General features: G+C 39.1%; 1 protein-coding gene across 1 annotated transcript in view; it reads right to left on the reverse strand.

The window, feature by feature from the left end:
• Positions 1-24,109, reverse strand: part of LOC143275653 (peroxisomal bifunctional enzyme-like) — a 33,449-nt gene continuing 9,340 nt past the window's right edge. Inside the window, exons 8-18 of the mRNA XM_076579930.1 lie at positions 20,329-20,481; positions 17,787-17,930; positions 16,337-16,456; positions 14,304-14,456; positions 13,553-13,621; positions 11,052-11,154; positions 7,118-7,264; positions 4,065-4,189; positions 3,489-3,586; positions 2,715-2,824; positions 1-2,244 (exon numbers count right to left, since the gene is read on the reverse strand). Of these exons, the coding sequence (XP_076436045.1) occupies positions 2,138-2,244; positions 2,715-2,824; positions 3,489-3,586; positions 4,065-4,189; positions 7,118-7,264; positions 11,052-11,154; positions 13,553-13,621; positions 14,304-14,456; positions 16,337-16,456; positions 17,787-17,930; positions 20,329-20,481 (1,329 nt within the window). The 3' untranslated portion in view covers positions 1-2,137. The remainder of the gene's footprint in view (positions 2,245-2,714; positions 2,825-3,488; positions 3,587-4,064; positions 4,190-7,117; positions 7,265-11,051; positions 11,155-13,552; positions 13,622-14,303; positions 14,457-16,336; positions 16,457-17,786; positions 17,931-20,328; positions 20,482-24,109) is intronic.

Genomic DNA, 24,109 nt, shown 5'->3' on the forward strand with positions numbered 1-24,109 from the left:
AATTTGTTGAAAATTCTTTAATGTTGAATTCTTGCAAAAATAGTGCTTCCTGAGTGATCATTCTGACTTCAGGGAAAATCAAGTGAATATATACTGCCATGAGACAAATAATGCTGATCAAGAAATAGCATTTTTCTGATTAATCACCAAGCATACAGCACCTTTGTTCATGTTAATCAACAATAAAAACAGCTATGTATTTTTAAACATGTGTAATTAATCATGGGATGAAGATATCATTTACAAAACATCCTCTTTATATATAACTGATTCAATACTCAAAATGTAATCATTCTGAAAGGGAATACATTAACGATTTCTTTTAACTCTGAACATGACAAAAAAGAAGAATGGACATCTATAGCACAATCCTTCTGAAAGAAAAGAATGAATGCAATGTTTACAAAACAAACAACTGAAAGAAACAAGGCAAAAACTGAATTAATATTTTGTGACCTCTGTTTCGTTGTAATCTGGGAGTCTGAATATGCCAAATATGTAATAAAACATACATTCATATCAAGGACTAAATCACATTCTTGTGATAATATCTGCTGCTGGAATATGATTGCCATCTGACTGTCAATGCAGAAAAAAAACAACCCACAAAAGTAAACTCAAAACAAATTCAAGACCGTATGCAATAAACTTACAATTTGTTTTATCAGTTAACTCTCTCCATACGAACGGCGAAAGAGATGACATTAACAGCGTTTCACCCCAATTACCATCATCAAAATATTGCAAGTGAAAGGGTCTTATACTGAAGAGGTGAATGCTGACAAAGAATACCACAATTCTGACGACGGAAGCTAAAGGTTGGGTCATTCAGACACCCACTGGACATCCGAGGGGTCTGTGTAGAGGAGAAGAGAGGACTGGCTGTACTGAGTGAGTCAATACCATATATAAGGAATGCAAAAAACAACAACAGCAACAACAACAAAAACAAAAAAAAAAAAAAAAAGGAAAAGAAAAGAAACAATGAAATCAAAATCACCTAGCAGGCTCTGTGTCAGTGCTCACCCCCTCAAAATAGAAAGAGTATGACAAGACTGGTGGTCAGGGTTCAAAGCCCCGTTTTGGCAGGGTGCTGTGTCATCAGGAAAGGCACTCTACTCCAGTTTTTCCTCACTCCACCCAGGAAAGAATGGGTACCTGACTCCATTTGGGAAAGGTTAAAACTGCAGAAAGAGAGGATCAAGCTGGTACTGCCTTCCTTTGCCGAGCCTTAGACACAAGGGATATGAAAAAAAATCACTTAAAAAGAAAGAAAACATGCAGTCTGTGACGTGGTAAAAAATGAGCTACATCTACTGGTTAGCTGCAGCACAAACAAACAAACAAGCAATTGAGAATGGAATTGGAAATGAAAAACACATCTTCTGCTACCCCAAAATACACGTTTAGATGCACTGTCTGAGGGAACTGATTTGAAGTATCACTTCAAAACCTCATATGGGAATGTACCCGATACCTTTTTTTGTACAGATTGAACACCTGAAATTCCTTCACATCCTGCACTTTCATTCCACACTGAGTCCATTGACCCTTCTGGGTTCTCATGACAACTGACAGTGTATTGTGTGAAGAGTCAAGCACACACCATTTTCTTTCTTTCTCATTTTATCTGAGGGGATGTATCAGCAGTGAAAACATATCAAATATTTGAATTGAAAAAGTTTCTCAAAAAGTATCTATGATGAACATGTCTGTTTGTGATTCTTCATGTTTGAAACTATCATCTAACAATCAGTTTTCAGTCTTCCCTCCTCAGACTGACATGTTAAAACAGACAAGCCTGAAATACACAGACAAGTCAGAAATTCTACCTGCTGCGAATAAAGTGAACTTTGCCAATGGAAATTGAAATAAGGTGAAATGAAGAAAAAAAAAAAAAATATATATATTTAGATACATATATATAGATACCAGACAGCATGAGGCACAACCATATGTTCACACAGTATTGTAAAGCCAGCTGCAAATTTGTCTGATGGTTATCACAAGTCCTTCAACGGTCCATAATCATACAACTTCTTCAATCATCAATAACCATAAGTCCACCTGAGCAATACTCCCATCACCATCAATGGAGTGCAGTATGAAGTGGTGGGCTGACGCACTTGGCTGCAGTCTACAGCTTGCTGGCACTGAAGGACATCCACTGGCCAATGGGCACTGGCTTTGGTGAAGATGCCAGTTTGCGCAGCAAGTCACTTGGCACCCAGTAGCTGCTGTAAGCTGTCAACAGTTATTCCACACATTAACACACACACACACACACACAGAGAAAATATTCCATGGACAAAGAATGAAGAGATAATATAACACAGAGTGATTGTTATAAAACATTTTCATCAAACAGTTCTGGTTGGCATTTTCAATATTATTCACATTAAAGACAATTATCAAGAAGGCATACACTCTCTCTCTCTCTGAGCTTTTTTGAGGTTTTTGAAGACTCATAATTCTATAGTCATTTCCAATATTACTTAATATTTCTAAAACCAGATTCATCAAACATGTTCACATCTACAACACAAAAACATACATACATAGGTGTGCCAATTATGTATTAAAAAAATCAATAAAATTTGTTGAAAGAACTGACAATGGAAGCAGACATTAAAATGTAAATGGGCTGAAAGAAAGAACAGAACAAAAAATATCAAAGACAACTGGACATGGACACAAACATAACGAATACTCACGGAAGTTCTTATGATAGTAGCAGATGCGTTCATACACTGCAGCAAGCCCCACCTGGCTGGCATAGAACATGGGACCACCCATGAAGCGAGGGAAGGAGAACCCGTACAACCTGTGACATTTTGGAATCTTTTAGATTCTTTCACTGTCTCTGGACCTTGCAACTGGAATGAACTTCCTCTTTCGCTTCGTCAAGTCTCCACCCTCAGCTCTTTCAAGTCTGGCCTTAAAACCCACCTCTTCCCAAAATAGCCTCCCTTCCCTGCCTCTTCCTTGTCTTTAGTTTCTTCAGTTTTAGAGTTATGCATGCGTGTGAATGACTGGTGCATAAGCGCTTTGATTTGTCTCTGCACAAGATTCAGCGCTATACAAATACCATTATTATTAACTTGCTAATGGAAACAGCGAAAGGAGAAGACTGTGCACTGCCTCCTTATGCCAACCCATAGACACAGTGGATAGAACATACTACACAAAAGACTGTAAAAGGCTTTAACCTTGAACTTTCTTTCACTCACTGTTTTGCAGTATATATCTAATATGAGGATGGGGGAGGGGGGGGAGAGCTGACATTGGATGCAGCCCTAAAAACTACACTTACACAGATCCTGTATACTACATATTCTATGAAAAATAAATTTAATAAAGCAGGATGGAACATGTGCATGCATGTCACACTGTACTTGCTATGACTCCATAACATCCACAACAATCTATAAATGCTCTCAGAATATTGGTGCATCTGTGACTTTTGTGTGATTCAAGAGCATACATACCAGATGACATCAATGTCTTCAGGTCTGGCAGCAACTCCCATCTCCAGAATCCTGAAGCCCTCGTTGATGGCAGAGTACACACACCGCTCCAAGATTTCCTGCACAATACCAGAGGTTGCCTGTCTATTTTGAGAAGTCTGCTTAGCGACATATCTTTATCTTTTGTTGCTTACTGCCCAGCTGGCCAATCAAACAGGCCCATATCAGGGCTGAAAAACTGCAAATGTCTGGGCCATGAAACACCAAAAAGACAAGTGAAAAAGAAAATTAGGCATACAAATGCAGTCACATTCATGCACATTATACCCAAGACATGTCTGCGATACTGACCAATCCATAAACTTTTCATCAGAGGGTTTTTTAGAAAAAAAAAACCCCAAAACCTAACCTGAAAATAAACATAATTATACACAATAAACAAAACTATATATTGCCCCGACAGTCAGGACAGCTGCTCCCTCCTCTGCCGTTCTGACGGTCATAGTCAGACATGACTGACTATCATACAGAATACTTAATTTCATTTCAAGTTTACAGTCTACTTTCAAATGAACAAAAATATTGCTTGACTCCAACCTGTGAGGGGATCACTTGTCTCTCGATGCCCATGTCAGCACTGTGTTTCTTGATGACGGCTTCCACATCCTCGTCTGCCATGGCAACACGGCCACCTGGCTTGTCATAGCGATACCACCCTGCACCTGCACACACACAACATTGACACACAACTGTGACCGCTGCCACCATGCAATGTGAGGTTGACCGGTCCTGGTGATGCCAACAGCAACGTGAGAGCTGTATTATCAATGGTTTCTCCAGTCAATGGGAAACCATTTACAGCTTAGTCTTTTGTGAAGGACTATGACTCTCAAACTAGGAGGCAAAATTGCACTGGCTCTTAGTGCTGCAGCCTTGTGGGCTAGCTGGCCTTTGGGAACCATCCCAACACCAACTGTCCTAAAACCCTCTTGGCCGAGAGAGAGGGGATGTACTTGGGCAAGACACTCTCCACTATAATCAAATTCTAGCCCAAATAGTCGGAACAGCAGTTGTCTCCTCTGCTGTTCTGATGGTCATAGTCGGACACGACTGACTCATATATATATATATATATATATATATATATATATATATATGTATCTAAATGTATCAAACCATGGCAATGAAATCACGTGCTCAAACCATGGTGATATAACATGCTCAAACCATGGTGATGAAATCACATATTCAAACCATGGCAATGAAATCAGATGCTCAAACAATGGTAATGATATCATATGCTCAAACCATGGTGATGAAATCACATATTCAAACCATGGCAATGAAATCAGATGCTCAAACAATGGTAATGATATCATATGCTCAAACTATTGTGATGAAATCACATGTTCAAACCATGGTGATGAAATCACATGCTGAAACCATGGTGATGAAATCACAATGCTCAAACCATGGTAGTGAAATCACAATGCTCAAACCATGGTGATGAAATCACAATGCTCAAACCAAGGTAATGAAATCACAATGCTCAAACCATGGTGATGGAATCACATGTTCAAACCATGGCAATGAAATCACATGTTCAAACCATGGTAATGATATCATATGCTCAAACCATGCCAATGATATGATAGTAATGTTCAAACCATGGCAATGAAATCACATGTTCAAACCATGGTAATGAAATCATGTGCTCAAACGATGGCGATGAAATCACATACTCAAGCCATGGTTATGAAATCACAATACTCAAACCATGGTGAAAAACATGCTCAAACCGTGGCAATGAAATCATGTGCTCAAACCATGGCAATGATATCATATGCTCAAACCATGGCAATATCACATGTTCAAACCATGGCAATGATATATGTTCGAACCATGGCAATGATATCATATGTTCAAACCATGGCAATGATATCATATGCTCAAACCATGCCAATGATATGATAGTAATGCTCAAACCATGGCAATGAAATCACATGTTCAAACCATGGTAATGAAATCATGTGCTCAAACGATGGCGATGAAATCACATACTCAAGCCATGGTTATGAAATCACAATACTCAAACCATGGTGAAAAACATGCTCAAACCGTGGCAATGAAATCACGTGCTCAAACCATGGCAATGATATCATATGCTCAAACCATGGCAATATCACATGTTCAAACCATGGCAATGATATATGTTCAAACCATGGCAATGATATCATATGTTCAAACCATGGCAATGATATCATATGCTCAAACCATGGCAATATCACATGTTCAAACCATGGCAATGATATATGCTCAAACTATGGCAATGATATCACATGTTCAAACCATGGCAATATCACATATTCAAACCATGGCAATGATATCACATGTTCAAACCATGGCAATGATACCATATGCCCAAACCATGGTAATGATATCATTTGTTCAAACCATGGCAATGATATCACATGTTCAAACCATGGCAATGATACCATATGCCCAAACCATGGTAATGATATCATTTGTTCAAACCATGGCAATGATATCATATGTCATATGCTCAAACTATGGCAATGATATCACATGTTCAAACTATGGCAATGATACCATATGCTCAAACCATGGTAATGATATCATTTGTTCAAACCATGGCAATGATATATGCTCAAACTATGGCAATGATATCACATGTTCAAACCATGGCAATGATACCATATGCTCAAACTATGGCAATGATATCACATGTTCAAACCATGGCAATGATACCATATGCTCAAACCATGGTAATGATATCATTTGTTCAAACCATGGCAATGATATCATATGTTCAAACCATGGCAATGATATCACATGTTCAAACCATGGTAATGATACCATATGTTCAAACCATGGTAATGACATCATATGCTCAAACCATGGCAATGATACCATATGCTCAAATCATGGTAATAATATCATTTGTTCAAACCATGGTAATGATATCATGTGCTCAAACCATGGCAATGAAATCACATGTTCAAACTATGGTAATGATATCATATGCTCAAACCATGGCAATGATATCATATGCTCAAACCATGCCAATGATATATGCTCAAACTATGGTAAATATATCATATGCTCAAACCAAGGTAATGATATCATATGCTCAAACCATGGTAATGATATATGCTCAAACCATGGCAATGATATCATATGCTCAAACCATGGCAATGATATCATATGTTCAAACCATGGTAATGATATCATATGCTCAATCCATGGCAATGATATATGCTCAAACCATGGTATGATATCATTTGTTCAAACCATGGCAATGAAATCACATGTTCAAACCATGGTAATGATATCATATGCTCAAACCATGGCAATGATATGTTCAAACCATGGTGATGAAATCATAATGCTCAAACCATGGTGATGAAATCACATGTTCAAACCTTGGCAATGAAATCACATGCTCAAACCATGGTGATGAAATCACAATGGTCAAACCTGTCTATGTATACATGTATGTATGCATCTATGCATGTATTCTGGGTTTAATTTTTGTTTGCGTCAACTCTTGAGCAGCAAAGCAGACCATATCTAAACAATTTTAAAGATGAACTTCATCTCAACACAAAACAAACTGAGAATATAATTACCTGTTTTGCGTCCAAGTCGCCCCAAGTCATACAGTTTGTCGGCTAGGGGGCAGTACCGCTCACCCCTAAAGAAGCGAGTCTGTGGTGTTATTTCCACACCTTCCAGTTTGGCCACCACGCGGCGGATTCTCCAGCCAACATCAAGGCCTGACAAAAACATTCAAAGACTGCCAGCTCTGAACGGTTTCACAAGACAACAAGGTTGATGATTCTTCTTCTTCTTTGTTTGTGGGCTGCAACTCCCACCTTCACTCATATCTACACGAGTGGGCTTTTACGTGTATGACCGTTTTTATCCTGCCATGTAGGCAGCCATACTCCTTTTTCAGGGGTGTGCATGCTGGGTATGTTCTTGTTTTCATAATCAACCGAACTACTGACATGGATTACACATGCGTATTTGATCTTCTGCATGCATATACACATGAAGGGGTTTCAGGCACTAGCAGGTCTGCCCATTATGTTGACCTGGGTGATTGGAAAAATCTCCAGCCTTTACCCACCAGATGCCGTTACCGAGATTCGAACCCGGGACCCTCAGATTGAAAGTCCAACACTTCAACCACTCGGCTATTGCGCCTGTTGGTTGATGATTCAACTCTGAAAAAGAAATGACAGACCCTGTCTGTGGTGAAGTGGTGATCAATTTTATGAACATTTAATGATAATGATAACAATGTACATTTATATAGCGCCCTTTCTCTCTAAGAACTCAGGATGCTTTACATGAAAGAAAAATATTACAATTTACACAAATCATTCATGACCACTCTCTCAAAACTCCCCCCCCCCACCCCCCCCCCTCCTCACAAACACACACTCTCCCTTTCCCTCTCCTCATACATCCAAAGTGAGCTGACATGGGTGGTGGTGGAGAACAAGGAAGCCAAAAGTGCTTATAGATAGGTTTTAAAAAGATGAGTTTTTAGAGATGAGCGAAAAACAGAAATAGAATCAGATGCACGGATATGATGAGGAAAATTATTCCAGATGTGAGGAGCAGCAAAGAAGAAAGAACGTTCACCATAGGTTCTTGTATTGACACGAGGAAGTTTCAAAAGGTAACAGTCAAAGGAAGAGCGGAGATTTCTTGCAGGAGTGTAAACACTGATAAGGTCAGAAAGATATGTAGGTCCTGCGGAGTGGAAAGCAGAATAACAAAGACATGTAACTTTGTATTTAATTATCTCTTCAATGGGGAGCCAATGTAGAGTGAGGAGGTGAGAAGAAATGTGATGAGTACATGGGACTCATAGTCAGACGGTCAGCATTGTTTTGAAGTTTTTGAATTCGCTGAACAATATTATGTGGACAGCCTATGAAAAGAGAATTACAGTAGTCAATTTGTGATAACACAAAAGCAGAAATAAGAGTTTTAGCTGTTTCAACAGAAAGGTACTGACGGATAGAGTTGATGTGGTGAAGTTCACAACTGACAATGCGTATCAGACTTACTACCTGAGTGTGCATGCTGAGGTTTGAGTCAAGAATGACTCCAAGGTTCCTTGCTGAATTAGAAAAATGAACTGTGGCATCATCAACCACAACAGAGGCAGGAAAAGAAGTAGATGTGGACATTCTTGCAGAGGAAATAATCATAGCTTCAATTTTGTCATCATTTATTTTTAGTTGTTGAAATGTCATCCAGGATTTAACATCGAGAATACAATCCTGCATTGACAGAATCAGACTGTGTATTTGGTTTGGTTCTGCAGACTTTTGTAGCTGAGTATCATCAGCAAAAGAATGGTGAAGAACAGAATGGTCAGAAATGACATCAGAAAGAGGAGCAGTGTACAGAACGAACAGAATAGGGCCCAGGACAGAGCCTTGTGGCATGCCATAGGAGATCAGGGTTGGATCAGACTTAAAGTTATTGACAGAGACAATATGGAAGCAGTTGGACAGGCATGAAGAAAACCAATTCTGAACTGTTGAGGGAATCCCAAAAACATGTTCAAGTCTGGAAAGGAGTATACTGTGATCTATTGTGTCAAATGCAGCCGACAGATCGAGCAAAGTTAACACAGACAGTTTACCTTCATCAACAGACAGTAACAGGCCATTAACTACTTTCAACAAAGCAGTTTCAGTGCTATGGGCAGATCAAATTGCTGACTGAAAAGAAAAGAACAGGTTGTTTAATGCTAAATGGTCTGAAAGTTGGGAGAGAACAATTTTTTCAATAATTTTTGACACAAGAGCAAGGTTGGAAACAGGGCGAAAACTTTTGAGGTCATTGTGATCCAGAGTGGCTTTCTTTAGCAGGGGCTTAGTAAGTGCAGTTTTGTATACATCAGAGAAGACACCAGAAATTAAAGAATCATTTATATTTTTTGAAAGTAGAGGCAAAACAGCATTCAAACACTCATACAGTAGTGGTGTGGGATATTACCAATATTAGCTAACTGGACAAAACATTCTTGAAAGAAGAGATGACTGAATGGTAGTTACATCTTTTTTTTTTTAATACATTTTTTCACCAGGCACACAATTTTCTTTTCTTCTCTTTTCAACAAGATAGATAAGACTTCATTTCACATGAAATGATTAATAAAACGTTTGACATATATCCATATTCCAGCTGTACATTTAATGTAAAATACAATTCAATCGGATAAATATACGAAGAAGGTGATCATTTTCTCTCTCACAAGCTTGTCCTTTCTGTGAATGAGTGCAGCTGACCTCACTTAAAAAAAAATGTTAACATATATTCATACATCATTTAAAAAAAAAAAATCTTATTAACCTTGATTATTGTTGACATTTCATTTCAAATGCACAGTATGGCATTTTAACTATATATATATATATATATATATATATATATATATATATATATATATATATATATATATATATTGTTGTTGGTGTTTTGTTATTGTTGTTGTTTTCCAATGCAGTAGCTGCACTGTACAAGTTCAGGAAAGGAGTATGTAGATGTTTTATTCTCTGTGGTGAGGCATAGCAGTGTATAATGAGGTACGGTGGTCTGTACTGTGCTGTGCTGTGCTGTGCTGCACATTGTTCTGGCTTTGTTAGGTTGTCTTGTGTTGGGTTGTTCTGTCCTGCCTTGCTCTGTTCTGCTCAGCTCTGCTGTGCTCTTGCTCTCTATTTTTTTTTTTCCTGTTTGTTTTTGCTGCTAAATTATCCTTGTCACTTTGAAGACCTTACCCCTGCACCACACATCCAAAATCCCCCATACACAGCTACAATCATGCTAATCTTTTAAGGGTGCACAGTGAATATGTGCTGGAGGTGTAGCATATATGGATCATTCTGCAAGCTTTGACACTTCCCTGAAACTGAAACAGACAGTATGTGCTGGACATTAGCGGTAACTTAAAATCTCTCTGTTCCATTTCCGTGTCTGTCTGTGTCTAACCAGAAAGATCAAGTCGTTTGACCATTATCTCAAATCTCTCTTTTTGTTTTCCATCCTTATCTGGGTCATACAAGCGAGATCAGTCACTTGGACATTATCTGTATATCACTCTGTTCTGTTTCCCTGTCTATCTGATGAATATTGATCACTTATCAGATTATTTCTTGATATGGCTGAGATGTGTCAGTACATTGTACCTAATTATGTTATGTATGATATTCAAATAAGTGTATATGTGTATGGGTATATATAAGTGTGTGGATGTGTATTAACATGTGTGGATGTGTGTATGTGTGTGTGCATATCATCTATCTATCTATCTATCTATCTATATAGACAGATATATATATATATATATATATATATATATATATATATAGATATATATAGATATAGAGTGTGTGTGTGTGTGTGTGTGTGTGTGTGCATGATGTCATTATTAGTATTGTATCTTTGTAACCCCTTTCAGGAAGGGCCTTTGCCTAAACTGAATGAATTCAGTTTCATTTCATTCCGCATCGATTCCCTGTCTATCTGTTGTCATACCAGAGAGATCAGATACTTTGAGGGGTCCCAGGGGCATGCCAAAGTCCTCCAGCACCCTGTCCACATCCTGGGGCAGAGCACCTTCCTCCAGCAGCAAGACAGCCTGCAATCAGACAGCAACATGTGGGTGGTGGCCTGGTGGTAACACGTCCGCCTAGGAAGCCAGAGAATTCCAAGGACAGGGGGTCGAATCTGACGCTCCTCAGAATCCTCTTCCCCTCCACTAGACCTTGAGTGGTGACTGGGTTCTAGTCATCTGGATGAGAAGATAAACCAAGGTCCCGTGCTGCGGCATGCACTTAGCACATGTAAGAGAACCCATGGCAGCGAGAGAGTTGTTCCTGGCAAAATTTGCAGTAAAATCCGACTTTAACATATGTGTGTATGTGTGTGTGCACATGACTGAAGACTGATTGAATGAAATTCTTTATAATTTTTTATTCACTATTATTTTTTCTAACTATCTATTTCTTTATCATCACTTTTTGTTGTGTTAGTATTTTTCAAGAAAACTAGCATCAGCTCTCAAGGCCTGATCAGAGTGTTGGGTTTACACAAATATCAGGCTTATTCCTTTTTTTGGTATTCATTCAACTGATGTGGAGTAGTATATATGGATCAGTCTGCACACTTTTGACACCTCCTTGAAAATGAAACTGAAACAACAGGAAGCTGTCCGTCGGCTCTACCCAGGTAGGCAGCCTGTTGTGCAAATGATTCTGTGCTTGTAAAGCACTAAGTGTTTCGCCTCTAACCAAAGATAAGCACTATCAAATGCAATAATAATGATAATAATAAAAATGATAATGATGATGCTGATGATGATAACAATAAAAACAACAACAACAAAAACCCTTACAACCACAGGAAGAAGTCATATAACAAAACATAACATTAATTTGTTAATTTCCAGTTAATAACATAACAAAGCTTAACACAACACAACACAACACAACGACAGAACAGAACATAACTGTAACTTAAAACAAGCTGGATCTCCCCAATTTTTTTTATTGTTAAAATTCAAAAAGTTCAGAATGCTGCAATCAGCTTTGTCTTCAAGGCTTCTTAGAAAGCCCACACTAAACCTCTGCCGGCTAAACTCCACTGGCTTCCTATTCCTCAGAGAATTCCTTGCATGTGTTTCAATACTTCTTTTTTTGCCTGGTACATCCCCTCAGTACTTGTCTGATCCTGTTCAGCCTTATGTTCAATGCTGCTCATTGTGATCACCTGATGATCAATGTATTCTCTGTATCCCACACCCTAAAAAGAAATCACAAAGACAGTGTGCCTTTTCAGTCCTTGGTCCTGTTGCATTGAATAAACTTCCCTACTAATTCACTATGCTTAACTCATTCTACCCCACAGCTACACGCCTGCTGCAACTTCCCTGGATCACCACTGCATGAGACCAGTGCAGTAAGAAGTAGGGTTGTTCACTATAACAGCGAAAATCGATGGAGGATTGTTGATTTAATCAGTCCAACAAAGCTTCATTTTCATGCTTTAGGAATCCATAAATGGCTCAGTTTAGAACACCAACTGTATAAAGCAAGAATAAACAAAACCAGAATAGTGCATTGTTATGAGAATACTCATACAGGTCCACAAGGGAAGTAATCATGATATGAGTTAAGATCGCACCTGCAGTAGAATGAGTTATACATGATTGTTTGCCCTCTGCGCCCCTGTGCCAAGAACAAAGACAGCATTAGAAATAATCATTATCACTGTTGTTTACAAGGTATACAACTTCAAGTCAATGCTGCTCATGCCACTAATTCAGCTAGCACACCAGTAAATAAAAGGTACGAAGCGAATCAGGGGCTTTTGCTGGCTGAATTGGAAGCATACAGAAGCAGCATTGTCTTGAATTGTCTACCATGTAAATGGAGAGAGTTACTTCTCTTTATTGTTGTTTGATCCTTTACTCTCCTCACCTCTTTGTTCTTTAATTATCATTTTGTTTAACCTTAGCTGTGTTGGCCATGTGTTTGTCACCTACTCTCAGCATGCTGGAAATTCCAGGAATCATCACTATCTTATTATGGAACTCACATGCTTCTGATTCCAGGAATCATTAATGTTTTGCTGTAGAACTCACATGACTGAAATTCAAGAGATTCTTTTATCTCCCTTATGGGATATATACAAAATAACGTTAGCATTTTTTATCATTAAAAGCCAACACAGGACTACCCCCTGCCTTGCTTCATGGTTTGAAAAAACACCAACCCATTTACCACACAAATTTGTGAGTCTTTCCTTTTTTTAACTCATGAAATGCAAAAGCTGCTGCCTCAGTGGAATGTTTGGGCCTCTTTTGCTCCACAAAGCATAAAAAAAAGATACTAACTGTACTGTTGCTGTATGAAATAGGTCTTTTTCAAACAACAAAACAAACTGGGGCATTCAAAATTCAATGTACGCCCAGAATTAAAGAAAAGGCCAAACAACAACAACAACAAAACATATTTCACTTAGGTGTTGAAACTCACCTCTGTGCTCCAGTGATTGTACATCCGGTTGGCCACAAACCCATGACATGTCTTGACCAGAACAGACACCTGCGCAGCAAGTAAAACAGCATACTGCAGATAGTTCACGAAATCCATCCATCCATCCATCAATCAGCAAAAAAAAAAAAAAAAAAAGAGAAAAAAACCACATACGCACAAAAAAGTCTACCATCAGTCATTCAGTGACTGCTGGCTTACCGACTGTTTTGTTCGGTGGCGAGTTCTCTCCTTTCCTTCCTTCTCTCTTTGATTCTATTGTTTGTTTTTTTTGTTTGTTTTTTTGTGTGTGTGTTTTTTTGTTTGTTCTGTTTTCCTTTATGTCCTTCCTTTGTCTCTTCTTTCTTTCTTTCCTCATTCTTGGTGTTTATTAGGCACAAAAGTATGAACATCATAGGTGTTTATGCACATGAATTCTAATCCATTCACAATGAGCTCTTTTCTTTTCTTTTCTTTTTCTTTTTATAGTGATGTAACACAATCAAACACATATTGTTTGCCTACTCTTGTAATAAGATGGTGAAAAATGAAAATGTTCCAAAAACATAAAAATTCTTGAGTGTTAATTACAATCTAAGTCCCACATTAAACTGATTTCTTGAGTGTTCATCATAATCTAACTCCCACATTAAACTGACAAAATTACAGAATTATAATCTAACTCCCACATTAAGTTGATAAAGTTATACTGAGAACATGTAAATAAATCAACAACTACAAAACACTGTGAGACCTTGCCAATCTTTCTGCCCAATTCCATGACAGTGGCGGCGGTCTGGGGGGAGGTGTCTTTGCCGTAGACATTTTCCAGCAGTCGCATAATGTGGGCCGGGGCAAAGAAGTGTGTCCCAATCACCTGACCCGGACGTTTGGTAGCACTGGCGATCTGCATGCATAATCACATTTTATCCATTTTCCATTTTAATGTACTTTCAATGCGTGTGCAGTTATGTTGTGCAGAGGGTGTGATCCCCGAAAATGGAGAATGGCTGCCTACATGGTGGGGTTAATAAGCAAAACAGTCACACACATAAAATGTTACATGTCTGTCTGAGTGTACATGTGTGTGTGTGCCTGAAATCTGATTGACTGACACAGGAAATGAATGATGAGCGCTCAATGGCAGCCGTCCGTCGGCTCTACCCAAGTATGCTGCCTGTTGTACAACTGACCCCAAGTTTGTAAAGCACTTAGAGCTTGGTCTCTGACTGAGAAAAGGTGCTATGTAAGTATGCATATGATTCATTCATTATAATCCACAGAAAAGGAAATGGTCTTCCTAAAATTACGTTTAATCCAACATACTTACCATGCTCACTCACTCTTGCAGACTCCAGCAGGGGTTTGATTCCTGTCCCAAGCAAACTATTACCAGCTTATGCGGAGAAAAGCTCCTGTTAGTAGATGACCTCCCTTCCATATCCCTGTGTTTCACCCTCTTTTCTTCCAGTAGCCTTCTTCCTTCCTACTCCCGTGCTCTTCAGATGACTATAGTTTTTTTTTTGCATTTTCTGCATTTCTATTGATTCACTGACAATATTTTGTTGGGTGCAGTTATCTTGTTTAACAGGTCACAGGATTATCTCAGTTGTTTGGGCGATCAGGCTGAAATCAAAGAGCCATGGCAATCAGTCAGCAGGCACAATGAGCCCTCTCTTTCGGGCCCAGCAATCAGTGCTACTCTTCCACCTTCCTGCTCACTCCTGTTGGCGTAATCCAAAGAAATAGGCGTTAATTTCTTGTATTTTCAATGTTGACAATAAACATTACGAAATTAATTAAGTGATAAAAAATTTTGTGGAACTGATGACTTATTTTACCCTTTGGTCGCTTTAGTCGCCGCTTAGCAACTTGAAGCAAGAACACCACCGTCGTCACACGGCAACATGTGGGGAGAACATTGCTGGTGCCGATCCGCGACTTGAGCATTAGAGTTAACAAACTTGCGCTACTCTTTAATAAATAACACCAAACTTAGCCAGCACTTCCTGCCACATATACCAAAAAACCATCCTTCTCATTGTTGAAGCAACTCTCATGTGGTTTAGAGAAATTTTCAGCGACATTTTTAAACTTATTTGAACGATGGTGAGTTCTTCAACCAGTTCAGATTATAACCAGCAGTCTCGCTTTAGAACATGATATACGGGACAGCAAGCTGCAAGTCTAAGTGAAAGTCAGTTGGTGGAAAATGATTTTGCGGCTGACATAGTGACTGTGGAGAAGAGTTCATGCCACGTGGCAGCGAACTAACGAGTCACACTGACAGCTCTGCTGCACAGCCAGTTTTCAGCTGTACTGTGCAGCTTACTTAACTGGCTAACAGCTGTTAGCAGCTTGAAAATAGCTGGCGATGTAAGGGTTAAAGCTTTTCCAGGCCAGTGTCATACAATGTGTGTTGCTTAATCAATTCTCTTGTATCAAATTACAAATACGGATATGTCAGTTATGCCAAAATATCCATTGAAATATCAGTTCTAGCAAAAGATTAAATGAGAGGAGTGGGTGCAAGAAAGCAAGTTTTAAAGAAACCATTAATTAACTCAAATAATCTCATGAAAAGAGGATTTCGTTTAGTTTCCTGATGGATCAAGACAGGTGTCATGTGTTAACATTATTCAAAGCAAACTATTCAATAAAAGCAAATAATTAATGTCTCATCTAACCCTTCCCATGAAAGAGCAAAGCATTCTGCTTCTTAGCACAGAACAGTTACCAAGTGTGGCTTTTCATGCATACTCTTCAAGGTTTAAAATACATGCTTACCAAATCAATGTCAATCGTTGAAGTATTGGAACACAGGATGGCTGATGGCTTGCAGATTTGGTCCAGTTTCTTGAAAATCTCTTGTTTCAGAGCCAAGTTTTCATACACGGCTTCAATCACCTGACATATAAACAGAAAACCCTTGCATCATCGCCTAATAGAATGATCCCAATTACTGTTATAAATATACTGGAATAAGTAAGTAGGTGTGTGTGTGTGTGTGTGTGTGTGTGTGTGTGTGTGTGTGTGTGTGTGTGTGTGTGTGTGTGTGTGTGTGTGTGCACATGCATGCATGCATGCGTGTGCCTGTCTGTATGCATGTGCATGCATGTGTATGTGTGAGAGACCTTCATGACCTTCCAAACAACTTTGGAAATCTGAGCACAGTCTGAACATTTTCAAACACGATTTTGCACAGTTTGCTTGCACCATAGCTGGAAAGTCATACTTCACTTTCAGTAATAAACAAACTTTTCCAGATATATATGCGGTAAATATGTTGTATATATATACAGTAACTGTGTTGTAAACATTGATCAGTGAGACAATATTAAAGTGATCTACATGAACTGCCATTTCTGAGCTTTTAAATCATCTAAAAATTACTATTGCAATGTTAAAACCTCCCAGGTATGGAAGGTTAAACAGGCAGCAATCTCTACAATGGTGAAATATATAAAGTTCACAAAATAAATCATTGTAAAAGATTCACTTATACATATACCTGTATGCATTCACCATCTCATTTAAGGACAAAGAGTGCACAAATGCATGTGCTTGTGTGCATGTACACACACAAACACAGCCACATACAAATGTGTAGGAAATTTTAGGACTGTTTTTTCTTCACTTTGTTATGTATCGCTTCCTGCCAATGAATGCTTACTTTCCCCTTTTTTCTTTTGGCTAAACAACAGACCAAATGTTCTTTACTCTCTGGGGTCCGTCAACAGATTTGCCATACTGGCCTGTGTTCCGAAGGTCCCACATTGCCATCACATTGTACAGCTTCTATAGACAAAGGTCTATCTACTTTTTGAGTCCGTCTGGGGTGATCTGAGGCCACTGGTCTTGAAACTCTATGCCTGATCTCCCAAGTCAATATATGTGCAGGCCTGCTTGTGCCTGAACCCCCTTCATATGTATACGCAAGCAGATGATCAAATATGCACGTCAAAGATCCAGTAATCCATGTCAGCCTTCGGTGGGTTATGGAAATAAGAGCGTACCCTGCATGCACACCCCTGAAAATGGAGTATGGCTGCCTACATAGTGGGGTAAAAACGTTCATACATGAAAGAGCCCACCCGTGTACATACAAGTGAATGTGGGAGTTGCAGCCAACAAAGTGAAGAAGAAGAAGAAACTCTGTGCCATAGAATAGCGTGATTGTCTTAACAGTGATGAAGCGCTACAATAAAACAAATTTTGACTGAAAATTAGTACCAACCAGGTCCACTCCAGCCAGTTGCTGCATGTCGACAGCAGGTGTCAAATTCTTCACGTATCGCCGTGCAGCATCCTCAGTCATCAGCTTTCGCCGAACAGCATCCATGAACATCATCTTGACAGTACTCACGCCCTTGTCCAGAAACTGTCGTGAACAATGTGCATAAATATAATGCATGAAATCAAACCAAACTTTATACCAGTAAAACACACAAACGTCCAAGTACAGAAATGGGTAAAAGGACAGAATGAGAGAGAGAAGGGAAGGGGGACACTGAGACAGAAAGATTAAGAGACAGAATGACAAATATATATATTGTGAAAATACAGGAACAAAAAATTATCGTCAATACATGGAAAAATATCTTGCAGTTCCAGACTGTAGATATAGGGAAATAAATCATTGTCAATATAAAATAAAAACTATTGGAGTTCCAGACTGTCATTCATAGTCCAGGTTCCTTCCCAAACTCAGAAAGGGGCACATACCCATGCACAAGGATAGAGAGATACAGAAAGAGAGGGTGAGGGAGAGAGACAGAGACAGAGACAGAGACAGAGGGAGAGAGAGAAGAAAATGAATCTAAAAGAGACATAAGAAGATACTGAAAGACACAGGAGAAAACTAAAAAAAACCTTGCATACAGTTTATTTCAAAATAACTTTACTATCTCAGTAAGAGATGGTGAAGTCTATGATCCAAACAGAGCACATACAGAACAGTAAAACGTGGCTTACAACATAATGATAACAAAAATTATAAACAGCAGAGTAATAGTAACGCAAATAGCACTCACCACAGTGACTACCCATCATAAAGTGTTACACACCTGCTCCATGTTACGCCAATTGCTAGGCTCCCCTAAACACAAGAAGCCAATGGGTGCAGTGGCCACATGGTTAGACTGCTGGATTCTCGCCGTGTTTCCGGAGTTCGATCCCTCAGGTGGGTTTAGGGTGGAGATCTTTCCGATCTCCCAGGTCAACATATCTATGTGCAGACCTGCTAGCGCCTGAACTCCCTTCATGTGAATACGCACGCAGAAGATCAAATGCGCACTTGAGTATCCTGTATAATCCATGCCCATGTTTGGTGGGTTATGGAAACAAGAACATGCCCAGCATACAAATCCCGGAAAACAGAGTATGGCTGTCTACATGTCAGGGGGTAAATTAACAAAACCGTTATTCACGTAAAATGTTACATTATACATGTCTGGATGGGTGTGCGTATGCGTGACTAAAACTTGATTGAGTGATACAGCAAATGAATGAAGAATGCCAAATGGCAGCTGTCAGTCGGCTCTACCCAGGTAGGCAGCCTGTTGTGCAAATGACTCCCATGTTGGTGAAGCACTTAGCGCTTGGTTTCTGACTGAGGATAGGCACCATATAAGTATCCACATCAACACCCCAGCCTATAAAGCGCTTAGAGCTTGGTCTCTGACTCAGGATAGGCGCTATATAAGTATCCCAACACTCGGCTTATATCACAGATTGACATAAGTTTACATTTGGGCCAACAGTAAAGTGAGAGCTGTATTATCAATGGTTTCTCCAGTCAATGGGAAATCATTTACAGCTTGGTCTTTTGTGAGGGACTATGACTCTCAAACTAGGAGGCAAAATTGCACTGGCTCTTAGTGCTGCAGCCTTGTCGGGACAGCAGTTGCCTCCTCTGCTGTTCTGATGGTCATAGTCGGACACGACTGACTATCATATATATATATATATATATATATAAGTATCCATATCAACACCCTAGCCAATAACGCCTTTAGAGCTTGGTCTCTGACCGGGGATAGGCACTATATCTATAAGAAACCATATCAACATCCCGGCCTATAAAGCATTTAGAGCTTGGTCTCTGACTGAGGATAGGCGCTATATAAGCATCCATGTAAACACCCCAGCCTATCCCCCTGCACTGCACCCACATTTTGATTCTGAGGATAGGCGCTATGTAAGTATCCACATCGACACCCCAGCCTATCCCTCTGCACTGCTCCATCCACTTCCTGATTCTGAGGATAGGCACTATATAGGTACTCATATCAACACAACAGCCTATCCCCTTGCACAGCACCACCCACTTTTTGATTCTGAAGATAGTCACTATATAAGTACCCGTATCAACACCCCAGCCTACCCCCCCACCCCCACCCCTGCCCCCACGCCCCTGCACTGCACCCACTTTCCTATATAAGTATCCATATCAACACCCTAGTCTATAAAGCATTTAGATCTTGGTCTCTGACCGAGAACAGGTGTTATATAAGTATTCATATCAACACCCCAGTCTATAAAACATTTTGAGCTTGGTCTCTGACCTAGGATAGCTGCTATATAAGTATCCATATCAACATCCCAGCCTATAAAGCGCTTAGAGCTTGGTCTCTGACCAAGGATAAGCACTATGTAAGTATCCATATCAACATCCCAACCTATAAAGCACTTATATCTTGGTCTCTGACTGAAGATAGGCGCTATATAAGTATCTTTTTCAACACCCCAGCCTATCCCCCCTGCACAGCACCACCCACTTTTTGATTCTGCTCCACCAGGATGACGGGAAGTCCTGCCCTGAGCAAACAGATGGCGATGCCCGTCCCCATGGTCCCTGCTCCAATCACACCAGTCGTCTTCACCGCCAGGCCCTTCGTGTTCGTGGAGTTGGCGCCGCATGGCAGCTGCCACTGTGATGTCACAGCCAAGAGAGGAAATGTTAGTGAACAGGAAAAGGTACGGTGCATGGCTGAGTGGGTGTGAGGCATGGACACAGATGTTTTATTCAGTATGGGCCATGGCCCCTCATGAAGGGGAGGCCTGAACGATTCAGAGGTAAAGAAATGAATAACTGAGGTGTAAAGCATTCAGAGGTTTAAAAAAAAAAACATATACAATACCCTATAAATAACAAGAGTGATGTCAAAAAATAAACAAACACAAAAAGCCCACATGAGCTTGCAAACAAAATAATACACATTAACAATCCATTTTCTCATTCAAAACAAACAATCTTATTTTCGCTATCAATATACAAAGTTCTACTGAAAATAGACCAGCTTTTCTTATTCATAACTGATCACAGTATTACAATCACTCAACTTTGTGTTGTATTTCTGATCTTGAAGGCTTTGTGTAAGTAAACTGCCAACTGATTCAATTCAATTCATGTTGTTTAGAGCCCAGCCAACCATTTAGGCCATCTCAGGGCTGTTACCACGTTTCAACAAAAAAATCTTCTCAAAACTGTAAATAAAATATCTTATTTAAAATTTTTATGTTTACAGCTCAGCCAGCCTGCCAACTGATAAATAATGGAATCCTCAGTAGATGACACAGACAATGTGAACAGGTTAGAGGGTGAGAGAGAAAGCAAGAGAGAGAGAGAGTGAGAGAGAGAGAGTGAGAGAGAGAACAAGAACAAGAACAAAACGTTAATCTCCAGGCTACATGATGACATTAATAGCAGAAGGTCTGACATAAGCGGTAGGTTTGGAGCTCCATGCGCAAGAACATCTCGATACATTAATTCATTTATTCCTACAGCCATTCGCACACACAATCAAAACAACCAATACACTAATTCATGAGTGAACCCTCCCACACCCGAAGCCCCCTCGCCACAGCAAAACCTGAACTTCACCAGCAGACAAGTGCATGGGAGCAGACATTATGCGTGCATGTGGGACTGTCGGGTGAGCACGGGCAAGCATTTCTGTGTGTGTGTGATCGGAAGTGATTTTTAAATATTTTCTTATTTTACTTGGATTTCATGTATCTTAATGTTAATGTACTAATTTTATTGGCGTGATATATGTTATGTGCATGCATACATTGTATGTGTGTGTGTGAGTGTGTGTGTGAGAGTGTGTGTGAGTGAGTGTGTGTGTGTGTGTGTGTGTGTGTGTGTGTGTGTGTGTGTGTGTGTGTGTGTGTGTGTGTGCATTTTACTTATATATACGATTTATTCCCTTGATGTTTTTATTTATGTATTATTGTACAATACCTTATGGTCTTAACATGTGTGTGCATGTGTGCGTATGTGTGTGTGTGTGTGTGTGTGTGTGTGTGTGTGTGTGTGTGTGTGTGTGCGCGCGCACGCGTGCATGCGCGCATGTCATTTTTAGTAATCTATACCCTTTTTTGCTGGATGTTTTCATTTGTTAATATTATCGTGCAATACCCTATTGTCTTAACATGAGTATGTGCGTGTGGGGGTTAGTATATCGTCAGCTATTGGGAATTCTTATTTGACTAGTTTTAATCTCTTCTTATGTTGCACATGTGATTGCACAACTTAATTTCCATGTGGATTAATAAAGTGTTTTTGATTTGATTTGATTTGAGGCCTCCGGCCCCTAGAAAGAGGTCAAAAGTACACAATATGGTGATCACTCAGCCACCACAAAATGTAAAATACGTACTAACTTAAACCTGTAGAACAAAAGTGCTTCTTGTGCACAGTAAATTAATTCTAACTTTCATCATTGTTGTCACAGAATTCCTGTCGTATCTTCAGGGCATTAAATATATAAATGCAGAGTTTACAAATACTGTAAACAGAACTATTATTCAGCAAGTGAACATACGATTGACCTTCAGAGTTCAGATGTTTTTGCCGCAGGTTACTGTAAAGGACACAATTGTTTATAAAATGGTTTTCATCTTCGATCACATTACAGCATTTACATGCGTAATTTAATTACATTTGAATGTTCTTCTAAAAAATGATCCATTTATTGGGAGCAAACCAAGCCTTAATTTTACCAAACAGTCCCTAAAACACTTTTTATCCACAAAGTCAAAATATTGCTCACAATGAAAACCAGTTTTAAACAGTCTGTAGTTATATATATCTTTAGACATTACTGACTCATCCCACTCCTGCATAAATTTATCTTTCATTTCTTGCTTAAATAATGACAAAAATGTTTGCTCACAACCAACGCCTTGTTGCAACCAGACATATCCAAACCCAAGTCTAAATAAAGTATTTTTTACTAAAGATGCCCAGCATTTTTTTCCCCTTTCATCTAAGTTAAACAACATCAAGCATGCCTGTCTGGGTAATCAGTGCATATTCATATTCAGCAACCTTAACCAGTACTTGATACACCTTGTTGCACTGTTTATATACAGTGGATAACGTCCTAATTCGCTGTATGCAAACTTGTTTGGTACTCTAAGTGGTATGTTCAAAAAACGTTTACATGCAAAGGAATGAACCTTCTCAATATTATCAAGTCTGTTAAGACCCCACATCTCAGAAGCGTACAAAAGAATGGGTTGTACCTGAGCATCAAATATTTTGAAAAAACATCCTTTGGAAATATCATTCAGCTTCGTTATATATTTTATACAGTCAATGCATGCATGTTTGCCTTTTGCTGCTAAAATCCCTACTCCTTTGTTTATACTCATTTTTGTCGTAAAAACAAACCCTAGATAATTATATTCATTCACTACTTCTAGAGCATTTCCATCGAGATTCCACTTTTCATATCTTCCCAAAAAGCCACCTTTTCGAAAAACCATCACTTTAGTCTTGTCAGTATTTACATTCAAGAAGAGTGTTTTACATGCATTATTCAGAATATTAATTTGATTTTGCAGACCAATCTCAGTGTTAGATAGCAGTACAATATCATCTGCGAACAGAAGAATGAACAACTCTAATAAATCAGGCAAAAACTGAATTCCATGAATACCACTGATTTCAACTGCTGATGCAATTTCGTTAACAAATAACGAAAACAATATAGGGCTTAACATACAACCTTGCCTTCAGCCAATGGGACAATCAAAAAACTCAGTTAACTTATCTTCAATACGTACGCAAGACGTAACACATTTATACATAGCAATGATAGCATTCATAAATTTCCCCTTTATACCTTCCTGAATCAAAATATCAAACAAAGACTGACGTTGCACAGAGTCAAATGCTTTTCTCAGATCAACAAAACAGGCGTAAAGCTTGCCTCCATTCTTTGATAAAGATTTCTCAACAACCACGTTCAGAGTAAAAACATGATCTGTTGTGGCATAACCACGCCTGAATCCAGCCTGTGACTCTGTTAGCATATCATTTTCTTCAGCCCCTTTGACAAGTCTTTCGTTTAGCACTGATGATAACATTTGCTAATAAGACTGAGCAAAGACACGCCCCTATAGCTGTCTGTTGAACTACTATCTCCCTTTTTAAAAACTGGAACAATTATTGCCTTCGCCCATTCATCTGGATACGTGCCCTTATCAAACAGAATGTTAAACAGTTTTGTTAAAAAATGTACAGCAATATTATCAGCTGATTTTAAC

Source organism: Babylonia areolata, chromosome 2, assembly GCF_041734735.1.
Source record: "Babylonia areolata isolate BAREFJ2019XMU chromosome 2, ASM4173473v1, whole genome shotgun sequence".
In the NCBI taxonomy this organism is placed as follows: domain Eukaryota; kingdom Metazoa; phylum Mollusca; class Gastropoda; order Neogastropoda; family Buccinidae; genus Babylonia; species Babylonia areolata.